At 43.1% G+C, this 14,309-nt stretch overlaps 1 protein-coding gene across 1 annotated transcript in view; it reads right to left on the bottom strand.

The window, feature by feature from the left end:
* LOC103277533 (zinc finger protein 420-like) overlaps window positions 1-14,309 on the bottom strand; it is a 43,702-nt gene continuing 29,393 nt past the window's right edge. Inside the window, exon 7 of the mRNA XM_062973226.1 lies at window positions 1-4,317. Within this exon, the coding sequence (XP_062829296.1) occupies window positions 2,945-4,317 (1,373 nt within the window). The 3' untranslated portion in view covers window positions 1-2,944. The remainder of the gene's footprint in view (window positions 4,318-14,309) is intronic.

Below are 14,309 nucleotides of genomic sequence, written 5' to 3'. Positions count from 1 at the left end.
TGAGGTACACAAGATTTATTCTCATTCTATGAGTGTGTTGTGGTTCAGTCTGATGATGAAGGGGGATTTGGGTTTGCGCAGTCTGAAACTGACAATGTTAGACAGTCTGAGCAGCCGGAGATTCTGAGAAGGCAGCCAAGCCGGCCAAGATGAGATAATACAGGCGTCAAATCAGAGTGACCTTTTCCAGGAGGATGAGGGCAGGGGAAGTCAACATCCAGGTGGTTCTGAAAGTGATAATGAAGAAGTCCAATTAGACAGAGAAACCAGGCTGAGTCTGAGAATGAAACTCCCTAGACATTCACTAGGGATTGCTGCCAAAAGGCTGGGAACCCAAGGTCAAAGGAATGCCTTCATGTCTTGTAAGAATGGGTAAACAAGGCGAAATGTGGGGACGCATTTCAGATCAAGCAACTTTGCTTTCAGAGCAAGATCTCCTGCTTTGTTCCTGTCTTGATTCAAGTGTTGCCTGTGGTTCCTGTTTTCAAGCCTCAAGTCTTGGTTCAAGTGTTGCCTATGGTTTCTTGGGAAAGTATTCTTGCTTTCATGTACTTTGGATTTTGCTTTGAAGATCATGCTCTTGTTTTAAGCCTTAACTTTTAAGGAATTACTTGCTGTTTTTGGGGTATTGAACTCTATTTGGATTACTGCATTTACACTTGGATCATTGCATTTCCTTATTGCTTTTTGCCTTACTTTTTGCTACCTTTTTCTCAATAAACTGTTTATGTCGAGTCTGTCTCAGTGGTGTGTGTTGAGAGCAAGGTGGACCCTCGCTGGAGTGCAACAGTGTGTTTCTTCTTCTGCCTTTTTGATTTTTATACTCCCTCATCCTATATTTGCTTGTTACTGTCCTGCTTGTAACCTGCTGGAGGAAGAAGACAAATCTATTCAGATTTGAACATGAAAAACTTAAGAGGAATCTAGCTCGGCTATAACTGCCCAGACTCAATGCTATGGGATCCCGGGAGTTGCATAAATGACACTAAAGACACTATTTGTTTGTAAGATATTAATTAATAACTACAGATGGCTAGCTCTTGAATGCAGGACTGGAGAAAGCAGTCAATCGTACACAGTCAACTTGCTCAATAGTGAAGATGATGCGACTACTAGATCAGCAGCACTTGAGAAACGATCTCTTCCCGATATAAATCGACCTCATGTATAAGCCAAGGGCAGGTTTTGGAGGCAAAATTATGTATTTCAATAGGATTCAAAGCTCAGCCACTAATTACCTGCCCAGACATTTGAGAAACACCATTGTAGTGTATGTGTACTTACAGAATTTTTATAATGTTTACATATTTTAACTATGCCATGAGGAGTAGCAGGTAAGAAATAACATTATTATTATTATTATTATTATTATTATTATTATTATTATTATTATTATTATTATCCTATGACATACTCATGTATAAGTCTAGAAACTTTAGTCCAAAAAAACAAAACAACCCCAAGAACCTGGTTCGACTTATCCCTGGGTCAGTGTGAGTATATTGTATTTTAAGGGAACTACCCACTTCTCTGAATTAATTTTCAATGACCCTTAACTTATCCACAGGTCATAATAAGAACCCAGAATCTATATAATAAAAATCAGAGTATGTATACGGGTACCACAAAGTCTGTTGCTAGGTGAAGTGGCCTATTGTGATATCATTGTATTGACTGTTGCTAGGTGAAGAACTACGTATTACAAAATGTTACTATTCTGAAATAGGCCCTTATACAGCTGAAGAAGGGAGAAAGTAGGCAGGCAGCGGTCCCAACGACACCCAAACAATGCCGGATATATATGCTAGCTTTTGTTGAAAATAGCAACCTCTCAAGCCTCTCACTATTTATTTGTTAATGTATATATTTGCTAACCTGTATTCTATGTGTATGCTGACTTGACAGTTGGACTGTACCTCTTTGGTGTGGAAGAGACTATAGACATGTGATTGTACTGAGCATGTTCAGACACAAGACTCAATTGTGTATTCAGTCTGCTTTACACCTCAGTGGAGGTGGATGCATGTATGTTGCTGTTTGGACTTCAATATAGATGTATGCTTATGGACTTCAGTGAGTAGAAATATACTTAAAAGACTACGGACTATTAATTAAGAATGATACCTTGTTTACTCAGCACAGAGAAGCTATATCCTATCTATAACTGAACTTCAGTAAGAAATGTGCCTGTATGGTGAATTAATACAAGATGTTGATGAGTAAACAAGATATGTTATTTTTCAAATAAGACTTTGTTTTTTTATCTCCGAGTGCATATTTTAAACTAAAAGGTTTTTAAAGGGAATGTACAGTATATACTCAAGTATAAGCCGACCCGAATATAAGCCGAGGCACCTAATTTTACCACAAAAACTGGGAAAACGTATTGATTTGAGTATAAGACGAGGGTGGGAAATGCAGCAGCTGGGTTAAATGGAAAAGCATCGGTGGGTTAAATGTTTTTGAATATTTATATAAAACTGTAATTTAAGATAAGACTTTAATAAGATAAGACTGTCCAACTCTGAATACCTTTATACTCAAGTATAAGCCGACCTGAATAGAAGCCGGCCAGGACCCTCACTCGAGTATAAGCCAAATATATTTTTGTAGTGGCATGTCTTGGCAGTTCAAAGACATGGTTCTTCAGTATAACAGCTGAGTTACCTGTGTGCCATTACATGAATGCTTGTTCAAAAATGTGACTTCTTCTAACAAGGTCATACTTTGGGGTCTCCACATATTCATGGAGATTCACATTTGCCAAAAGGATGTGTGCCCACAGACTGGGTGCAGTTATTTTCCAATAGTTTTGACCCCAAAACCTGTTTTTGGCTTATATATGATGTTGACGTATACATGAGTACACACAGTCCAAGTTCAGGAACAATTGAGGAACCATTGCTTCTGAGTTACCCGAAAGGATGTGTCTTTGTGGACACTCTCAGGGCCCCTTTGCAGACTTCTCCCGCGCGTGAGCCTCGCGATGGTGGTTGAGGTTGATCTTCTGGCTGTAGCACTTCCCGCACTCGAGGCACTTGAAGGGCTTCTCTCCCGTGTGGGTGGCCTGGTGCCGGATGAGGTCCGTGGTACAGAGGAAGCCCTTGCCGCACTGGAGGCACTTGAAGGGCTTCTCCCCGGTGTGGGTGGCCTGGTGGTGCGCCAGGTTGATCTTCTGGCTGAAGCACTTCCCGCACTCGCCGCACTGGAAGGGCTTCTCTCCAGTGTGCGTCGAGTGGTGCCGGATGAGGTCGGTCTTCCAGCTGAAGCTCTTCCCGCACTCCAGGCACGTGAAGGGCTTCTCCCCAGTGTGCGTGGCCTGGTGGCGCGTGAGGTTCAGCTTCCAGCCGAAGCTCTTCCCGCACTCCAGGCAGCGGAAGGGCTTCTCCCCGGTGTGCGTGGCCCGGTGGGAGGCCAGGTGCGACTTCTGCGCGAAGCCCCTGCCGCACTCCAGGCACCGGAAAGGCTTCTCGCCCGTGTGGGTGACCCGGTGGGCCGCCAGGTGTGACTTCTGCCCAAAGCTCTTCCCGCACTCGCTGCAGGGGAAGGGCCGCTCCCCGGTGTGCGTGGCCTCGTGGGAGCGCAGGCTGCTCTTCCAGCCAAAGCCCTTGCCGCACTCCAGGCACCGGAAGGGCTTGTCACCAGTATGTGTGGCCTGGTGGCGGAGGAGGTCCGTGGTGCAGCCGAAGCTCTTCCCGCACTCCTGGCACAGGAATGGCTTCTCCCCCGTGTGGGTCGCCGCGTGGCGGTTGAGGTTCAGTTTCCAGCTGAAGCTCTTCCCGCACTCGAGGCACTGGAAGGGCTTGACCCCCGTGTGCGTGGCTTCGTGGGAGACGAGGTTCTTCTTCTGGCTGAAGCCCCTCCCGCACTCCAGGCACACGAAGGGCTTCTCGCTCGCATGCGTGGCCTGGTGCGCGAGGAGGTCCGTCGTCCAGCTGAAGCCCTTCCCACACTCCTGGCACTTGAAGGGCTTCTCCCCCGTGTGGGTGGCCACGTGCGCCGTGAGGTGGGTCTTCTGGCTGAAGCCTTTCCCGCACTCCCAGCAGGCGAAGGGCTTGACGCCCGTGTGGGTGGCCCGGTGGCGGGTGAGGTGTGTCTTCTGCGCAAAGGCCTTCCCGCACTCCAGGCACTGGAAGGGCTTCTCCCCGGTGTGCGTGGCTCGGTGGGAAGCCAGGTGGGACTTCTGTGCAAAGGCCTTCCCACACTCCGAGCACCAGAAGGGCTTCTCCCCCGTGTGGGTCGCGTGGTGGCGGGTGAGGTGGGTCTTCTGAGCGAAGGCCTTCCCGCACTCGAGGCATTCGAAGGGCTTCTCCCCGGCACGAGGGGCTTCAGAGACAGAAGTGGCTTCCTCTTCCCCCTCCTCCTCGGTTTTCATTATCGGCCCTTCGTCCTGTCTTTGGAGCAAGGTGGTGTACAGCGCCCCACCGTCTTCATTATCGCGTTCATCTCCACCTTGGAAGGAGAAGCAACAAAGGGAGACACAGAGATTCAAGTCACAATGTAAGGATAAAATACGACTTTCCTCGATCTAAACACCCTACTCCCCCTGATGCAGCCCACAATCGCATTCACTTTTTTCGCTGGCCATCACAGTGTTGGGGCCAGGAAGACATCATTCCACCATGTCTGCTATGGCATCAGATCGGAGCCCCCCCCCCCCCCCCCCCGGCCAAGGACTAACTGTCATTCTGGGCCAGAGTGAAGAAGGGGGGCCAGGAACACATGATTCCACCATGTCTCCTGTGTCAATGTAAAAAGAGTGATGGCATCAGGGTAGCGGACAAAACAATAAAACTACAGGCCCACCAACCTCGAAATTTGACAACACAACCCATCATCCACGGCTCTAGGGTGATACAACAAAAAGAAAAGAAAAATAAAGTCCTAATTAGAGGAAGAGGAATAATTGTTTTTATCCAATTGCTGTCAGTTACAAGGCTAAGTTCCACCCACTTGGTTTCCTAGAAACCTACTCAGCCCAGGGGACAGGCACAAGAGTTTGGAGAGACCCCTAAGGGCCATCCAGCCCAACCCTTTCTACTATGCAGCAGGACACAATCCAAGCATTCACAACACACGGACAATGTATAAATACTATACAATACTACACAGGGACATAGATCCCCTCTACCCTCACCACTTTCACAGTACACAAACAACCAAATGCATACTAAACATAAAGACAACCATACAACAGACATTCAATACCACCACTATCTCAATAATTTCTCACCAACACCACCAGACAACGCCACAGCAACGTGTGGCCGGGCACAGCTAGTAATATATAATACTCATATTACACTATATTAATAATATAACATATTGCATCTATCCATATATAAAAAATGTAATGTTCGTTTTACTATGGAGTAAACAACAAAACCACTGAATCAAATCACACCAAATTTGGCCACAAAAGATAAATTATGTCATCCAAATTATGTCTTTCAATAAAAAAAACCTAGAAAAATAGTCCAAATTACAGAGGATGAGGAAGAACTTTTCTCCCCCTAACTGCCAGTTAGAAAGGTAGGCTCTGCTGTCTTTAGCCCCGCCCCCAGCTGCCTTTAGGCCCCGCCCCTTCGCATCCTAGCAACTCCCTCAGCCAAAATGGCACCCAGGGCACAGGCAGAGTGCACTTAGGCCTGATCCATACTGCCTATAAAATACAGATTATCTGATTTGAATTGGATTATCTTGAGTCTACACTGCCATATAATCCACTTCAGTGTGGATTTTATACAGTTGTGTAGAAGGGGCCTCATATAATCCACATCTAAGCAGATAATATAAGATTATAAATATAATATGAAATAATTACGGTGGTATAATAATACAGAACAATATAATCTCTAAAACCAAGACAGTAAATAAAGAGCAACACTCGGAAAGCAGGGAAATTGGGAATTCCAGAAAGGAAACAATCAGGGCCAGCTAACACATCCCAGGGTATTTTAATCACGGGATATTTTAATCTAGTGATTTTATCTTATATTACTGCTATAGCCCCCCCCCCCCCCACCTTTGAAGTTGACTGAATGGCATTGGTGGTTGTTTGATATTATTACTGCTGTATAAACCTTTGTTTTAACTTCTGTTTTATTATCTTCGTGTGTTTTAAACTGTGTATATAGCTGGTGTATTTGTGCTGTTACTTTTGTAACATTGTGAGCCGCCCCGAGTCCCCACGGGGAGATGGTGGCGGGGTATAAATAAAGTTTTATTATTATTATTATTATTATTATTATTATTATTATTAACAAAGGATTCCCCCAGGCAGGAAGCAAACAGGCATTGAAGCTGCAAGGCCATTAAATGTTAATCAAGGTGCCTAATTGCAGCATTCATACCTGCCACGCCAAGACTATTAATTGCTATTCAAGCTGGCCGACCAAAAATTCCGCAAGGTAGAAGGCGCCCAGGCTTGTAAGCAGCAAGGCTATTCAGTGCTATTCAACCTGCCAAACAAGATTTCCCCTAGATAGAAAACCCCCAGGCTTTGAAGCCACCATTCAACCTGCCCAAGGAAGGATGCCCCTATATAGAAAGCAGCCAGGCTTTGAAGCAGCCAGGCTATTCAGTGCAATTCTAGCAGCCGAAAAAACTATTCCTCCAGAACGCAAGTACCCAGCCTTCCAAGCAGCAAGCCTATTCCATTGTATTCTTGCTCACCAAACAAGGATTTCCCCGGCTCTGGAATGCCCTCCCTAAGAAGATTAGGTTGGCCCCTAGTCTGCATTCCTTCCGTAAAGAGCTCAAAACCTGGTGGTTTCAGCAGGTGTTTGAATGAATCCATTCTGGTTAGACTTTGGCCCGATATATACTGCACAGTTTCATCTTTCTGGATTATGGACCATGTTTAACCTATGGGATTATGGACCCTCGCCCCCCAATTGGAACCTGTTGTGATTATCATTGATTGCTATTTTTAGTGTGACATTTTATTTTGTGTAATAACCTGTTTTTATATTGTTACTAGCTTTGCCCGGCCACGTGTTGCTGTGGCTTATGGGAATCCCTTGTTGGACAGGTGGAATAGCCGTGAATAGCCTTGCAGCCTCAAAGCCTGGTCGTTTTGTGGAGTAGCTGGAGCAGCACCCTCAATCAAAGAAGCCTGACTACTTCCTTTGTCGGGGAATCCTTGTTTGGCCATATTTAACTGCACTGAATAGTCTTACCAACCTAGCAGTTCGAAAACATGCAAATGTGAGTAGATCAGTAGGTACCGCTCCGGCGGGAAGGTAACGGCGCTCCACGCAGTCATGCCTATGGCCACATGACCTTGGAGGTGTCTACGGACAACGCCGGCTCTTCGGCTTAGAAATGGAGATGAGCACCAACCCCCAGAGTCAGACATGACTGGACTTAACGTCAGGGGAAAACCTTTACCTTACTTTTTTTTTTTTTTGAATAGTCTTGCAGCTTAAAGGCCTGGCCTCTTTCTGCATAGGGCATCTTTTCTAGGCCTGGTTGAATGGGACAGAGTAGCCTTCTGGCTTCAGAGCCTGGGGATTTTCTATCTAGGGGAAATCTTGGTTGGCCAGGTTGAATAGCACTGAATAGCTTTGCTGCTTGCAAGCCTGGCCGCTTTCTCCCTTGCGGAATCCTTGGTTGGCCAGATAGAATAGCAATTAATAGTCTCAGTCTAAATGTTGTTCTGTAAAAGCTCTGACATACCTCTTACACTGAAATTGCAATAAAAAGAACCTATGCTTTAAAGTTATTGAAAAGTTATTCATAACAAGGACAAAAGTTATTGATTTGAATAGGGTTCACTATTACAGTAGAGTCTCACTTATCCAACATAAACGGGCCGGCAGAACGTTGGATAAGCGAATATGTTGGATAATAAGAAGGGATTAAGGAAAAGCCTATTAAACATCAAATGAGGTTATGATTTTACAAATTAAGCACCAAAACATCATTTTATACAACAAATTTGACAGAAAAAGTAGTTCAATACGCAGTAATGCTATGTAGTAATTACTGTATTTATGAATTTAACACCAAAATTTCACGATGCATTGAAAACATTGACTACAAAAATGCGTTGGATAATCCAGAACGTTGGATAAGCGAGTCTTGGATAAGTGAGACTCTACTGTATCTAGTTTCCTCTTGCCAAAGTAAATTCAGGAACACGTCCCAGTGGGTACGTCAGTTGCTTCTGATTTATAATGTCCCCATTAGGTCTGTTCCTTGGCAAGGTTTTTACATCTATCAGGAGAAAAGTGGGATAAAAAGAATATAAAAAATACTGAAAAGGTGCAGCTGCGCAGCCATTCTGAACAGAAGGAATGTCCAAGTCAAAATCAATCCCAAAACTAAGGGGGTGGTTTAGGGGTTCAAACCACGCCAAAAAAATTTAGGTAAAGAAACAAAAACCTGGTTGAATTTTAACTGGTTAACCAAATCTGCTTAGCTGCTGAATTTGTTGACCAAAAGGTCGGCGCTCTGAATCTGGGGAGCGGAGTGAGCTTCCACTGTCAGCCCCAGCTTCTGCCAATCTAGCAGTTTGAAAACATGCAAATGTGAATAGATCAATAGGTACCGCTCTGGCAGGAAGGTAAAGGCGCTCCATGAGGTCATGGCAGTGGCCAAATGAACCTGGGGGTGTCTACGGACAACGCCAGCTCTTCAGCATCAACCCCCAGTCAAATACGACTGGACTTAACATCAGAAGAAAACTTTACCTTTACCAAATCCGCATGCCAAGTATATTAGAGTCCCTCCAGAACTACAAGCACTGTCTCAACCAAATTTATCTACCTTTCTACCAATTTACATTGCAACAGCAGCAATTGCTGACATAGTGGAAGGAGTCATAGTGGAAGCTGCCAAAATGTGGTAGCATGCAGGAAAAGCTTAAGGTGCAGGATGGGATGGGATGGGGCATTTGACCTGGATTGCAGGTGAAAACTGTGGAAATTTATTTATTTATCTATTTACAGCATTTATATTCCGCCCTTCTTTCTCACCCCGAAGGGGACTCAGGGCGGATCACATTACACACACAAGGCAAACATTCAATGCCTTTTAACATAGAACAAAGACAAACAAACATAGGCTCCGAGCGGCTTCGAACTCATGACCTCCTGGTCAGAGTGATTCATTGCAGTTAATTGCAGCTGGCTTGCTCTCCTGCCTGCGCCACAGCCCGGGCCCAAATGGAAATGGAGGTCTTCCATTGGTTTATCTAATCCATCTAATTCTCAACTTGTGGGTCCCCAGGTGTTTTGGCCTACAACTCCCGGAAATCCCAGCCAGTTTACCAGCTGTTAGGATTTCTGGGAGTTGAAGGCCAAAACATCTGAGGACCCACAGGTTGAGAACCACTCTATTTTGGCAGATGAAACTTTGGATGTGAGTACCTCCGAACAGTTATCACTCTTGGTAAGGTACATTGATGTCAAACTGGCAGGAATAAGAGAAGACTTTATAGGCTTTGTGAAGATAAGTGATATGATAGGTGGAGGACTTGCAGACATCATTTTGAAAACACTGGCTCAAACCTCAAAAGTCATCTCAGGGGGAATGACCTCAAAAGTCATCTCAGGGGGAATGACCTCAAAAGTCATCTCAGGGGAAAAAAGTTTCAATCCCTCCTGAATATTTTTTCTGGCTACAGGCCAGCCTGGTCATCATGGTCTACTTCTATGCTGCCATCCCTGAAACCCTGGAGTGACCACCACCCAAGGCACCCAAGGCAAAGGGGCTTCTTACCCAAAGAGGCCACATTTCCGTCATCCGGATTCCCGTCACCTTCCGCTTTGATGCCCTTGTAGAGATCCCTGTGTTCCGGAAGATCCCATTCCTCACCTAGGAAATACATCTCAGGGGAGACCGGAGGCTGAAAGGGAGGAGAGCAAACAAGGCATCTTTATATTTATGTGAAGGTGGGAAAAATTAACTCTGTTCTTGTTTCAATGATGTTGTATCCTGCCTCCAGCTGCAGGGAGAGGCAAGTAGGAGGGTTGACTGAAAAGTAATGCCTCCACCTTCGTAACTCCTCAACAGATGCTGTCAAGGATTCAATGACTGCACGTTGCTTAAGTCGCATTGACCGACCGTCTGCGCAGGGTTCCATACTTCGCACTTTACCAACACAACCGTTCAGTGCTAAGGCTTCCCACCAAAATGGAACTGTCTGTGCAGGGTTCCATACTTTGCACTTTACCAACACAACTGTTCAATGCTAAGGCTTCCCACCAAAATGGAACTGTCTGTGCAGGGTTCCATACTTTGCACTTTACCAACACAACTGTTCAATGCTAAGGCTTCCCACCAAAATGGAACTGTCTGTGCAGGGTTCCATACTTTGCACTTTACCAACACAACTGTTCAATGCTAAGGCTTCCCACCAAAATGGAACTGTCTGTGCAGGGTTCCATACTTTGCACTTTACCAACACAACTGTTCAATGCTAAGGCTTCCCACCAAAATGGAACTGTCTGTGCAGGGTTCCATACTTCGCACTTTAACAACACAACCGTTCAATGCTAAGGCTTCCCGCCAAAATGGAACTGTCTGTGCAGGGTTCTATACTTCGCACTTTAACAACACAACTGTTCAATGGTAAGGCTTCCCGCCAAATGGAACTAACTGTAGAGGAGAGTCTACTGAACAAGCCAGGACCTGCCACATACCAGGACTGCCATCTCGTGAGGAGTTACCAAGGTGGAGGCATTACTTTTCATTCAACCCTCGTAATAAAGTCATTATGACTATGATTAAGTTCTACAACTTCCACTGGGTGTTGACCATAGAATTCCACTGTAGGTCCTATAAATACTTAAGAGAAGATTTCTCTCTAGCAATATCTAGGTCTGGGTTGCTGTGAGTTTTTTAGGCTGCCTGGCCATGTTCCAGTAGCATTCTGTCCTGACATTTCACCTGCGTCTGGGGTTTGTGAGGCCACCCAAAGCAGCACTAGAATTCACTGTGCTCGAGGATCTAGAGATTCCTAGAAAGAGCACATCAATCGAAGCTGCCAAAGAATAATATCTACATACATAAAAGTCAAATAGGTATGTATGTATCTATATAATATGGCGGAGTAGGTAATGGTAAAGGTTTCTTCAGATATTAAGTCTACTCGTGTCCAACTCTGGGGGTTGGTGCTCATCTCCATTTCTAAGCCCAAGAGCCGGCATTGTCCATAGACACCTCCAAGGTCATGTGGCCACTGGCATGACTGCATGGAGCGCTGTTACCTTCCCGCCGGAGCGGTACCTATTGATCTACTCACATTTGCATGTTTTCGAACTGCAAGGTTATTAGAAACTGGGGCTAACAGCGGGAGCTTACCCCACTCCTCAGATTCGAACCTGTGACCTTTCAGTCAGCAAATTCAGCAGCTCAGTGGTTTAAACCACTGCGCCACCAGGGGCTCCTACATAGTAGTACAATATAATCTAAAATAATATGATGTAAAATAATAACATAATAATGTGTCATATAACCATATATAATATAATTATAATTATAATATAGCAGTAATAATAATCATAATATATAAAAGAATAATATAATATGTAACACACAACAATAATATACAGTAGTCTCACTGTCCAAGCTAAATGGGCCGGCAGAACCTTGGATAAGCGAATATCTTGGATAATAAGGAGGAATTAAGGAAAAGCCTATTAAACATCAAATTAGGTTATGATTTTACAAATTAAGCACCAAAACATCATGTTATACAACAAATTTGACAGAAAAAGTAGTTCAATACGCAGTAATGTTATGCTGTAATTACTGTATTTACGAATTTAGCACCAAAATATCGCAATATATTGAAAACATTGACTACAAAAATGCCTTGGATAATCCAGAACCATGGATAAGCGAGTCTTGGATAAGTGAGACTCTACTGTAATATAGTACTATAATATTATCTATAACAGGGGTCCTCAAACTTTTTAATCCGAGGGCGGGTCCACAATCCTTCAGACTGTTGAGGGGCCGGATTATCATTTGAAAAAAAAAATACAAAGAAATTCCGATGCACACTGCACATGTCTTATTTTTAGTGCAAAAACAAGAACAATGAAAGAACATTACAATATTTAAAAATAAAAACAATTTTAACCCAACGTACATTTATCAGGATTTCAATGGGAATTGTGCTCCTGCTTCTGGCCAAAAGTTAATTAGGATTGTTGTTGTTGTTGTTGTTGTTGTTGTTGTTGTTGTTGTTGTGTGCCTTCAAGTCATTTCAGACTTTGGGCGAGCCTAAGTCTAAAATGTATTTATTTATTATTTATTTATTTACTGCATTTATTTACTACATTTGTATCACACCCTTCTCACTCCAAAGAGTGGCTTACAAATTATATGTACAATATAATATATTATATTATTAGCATAGCACAATATTAGCATTATATATTACTATATTGAACTATACCACTGTACTGTAATATTATTAGTAATATTATATGTAATATAGAATATATAATCAATATTATTATATGGTATTATTATTAGTGTTATATTGTATCTATATATATAAAAGAGTGATGGCATCACGGCAATTCACAAAACAACAAAAGTACAGGTCCCCCAACCTCAAAATTTGACAACACAACCCATCATCCACGCCTCAAGGTTGATACAACAAAAAGAAAAGAAAAATAAAGTCCTAATTAGAGGGAGAGCAATAATTTTTTTTATCCAATTGCTGTCAGTTTAGAGGGCTAATCTCTGCCCACTTGGTTGCCTAGCAACCAAGGGACAGCCAGGTTTCAGTTAGGGGACAGGCAGATATAGGCCTCACTTAGACTTCTTCCACAGATTATCTAATTTGCACTGGATTATATGGCAGTGTAGACTCAAGGCCCTTCAACACAGCTATATAACCCATTTATAATCTTATATTATCTGCTTTGCACTGGATTATCTTGACTCCGTACTACCATATAATCCACTTCAGTGTGCATTTTATTCAGCTGTGAAGAAGGAGCCTCATATAATCCAGTTCTAAGCAGATAATATAAGATGAGAAATATACAGTAGAGTCTCACTTATCCAACGTAAACAGGCCGGCAGGATAAGGGAATATGTTGGATAATAAGAAGGGATTCAGGAAAAGCCAATTAAACATCAAATTAGGTAATCGTTATACAAATTAAGCACCAAAACATCATATTATACAACAAATTTGACAGAAAAAGTAGTTCCATGCGCAGTAATGCTATGTAGTATTTACAGTAGAGTCTCACTTATCCAACACTCGCTTATCCAACATTCTGGATTATCCAACGCATTTTTGTAGTCAATGTTTTCAATATATCGTGATATTTTGGTGCTAAATTCATAAATACAGTAATTACTATATAACATTACTGTGTACTGAACTACTTTTTCTGACAAATTTGTTGTCTAACATGATGTTTTGGTGCTTAATTTGTAAAATCATAACTTAATTTGATGTTTAATAGGGTTATCCTTAATTCCTCATTATCCAACATATTCGCTTATCCAACGTTCTGCCGGCCCGTTTATGTTGGATAAGTGAGACTCTACTGTACTGTATTTACAAATTTACCACTAAAATATCACAATGAATTTAAAACACTGACTACAAAAACATTGATTATGAAAAGGCAGACTGCGTTGGATAATCCAGAACATTGTATAAGCGAATGTTGGATAAGTGAGATTCTTCTTTAATATGAAATAATTACTGGGATAGAATAATGCAAAACAATATAATCTCTAAAACCAGGACAGTAAATAAACAGGGGAATTCCACACAGGAAACAATCAGGGCCAGCTAACACCTCCCAACAAAGTATTCCCATCATCAAAGTCTGGCAAATCCTCTGTTTTCTCAGGGCCACAGACAGTAGAAGCACATAAAATATCGCAAACAACACCACTCTGAAAACAAGGTAATTCCAGACAGGAAACAATCAGGGCCAGCTAACACCTCCCAACAAAAAATTCACTCAGGGAGGAAACAGCTAGGCTTTAAAGCTGCAAGGCCATTACATCCTAATCATTTTTCCTAATTGCAGCATTCATACTTGCCTCCAACAGACAAAAAAAACCAATCAGAAACATTGTATATTCACAACCTTTAGGAAATAATATCCCGATGGCGCAGCGTGTTAAAGCGCTGAGCTGCTGAACTTCTGGACCGATAGGCCACAGGTTTGAATTGGGGGAGCGGAGAGAGCCCCCACTGTTAGCTCCCGCTTCTGCCAACCCAGAAGTTCGAAAACATGCAAATGTGAGTGCATCAATAGGTACTGCTCCGGCGGGAAGGTAACGCCGCTCCATGCAGTCATCCCACATGACCT

This window comes from Anolis carolinensis, chromosome 2, assembly GCF_035594765.1.
Source record: "Anolis carolinensis isolate JA03-04 chromosome 2, rAnoCar3.1.pri, whole genome shotgun sequence".
Classification (NCBI taxonomy): Eukaryota; Metazoa; Chordata; class Lepidosauria; order Squamata; family Dactyloidae; genus Anolis; species Anolis carolinensis.
The sequence above is the reverse complement of the archived record's forward strand: the minus strand, read 5'-3'. Positions and strand labels throughout refer to the sequence as shown.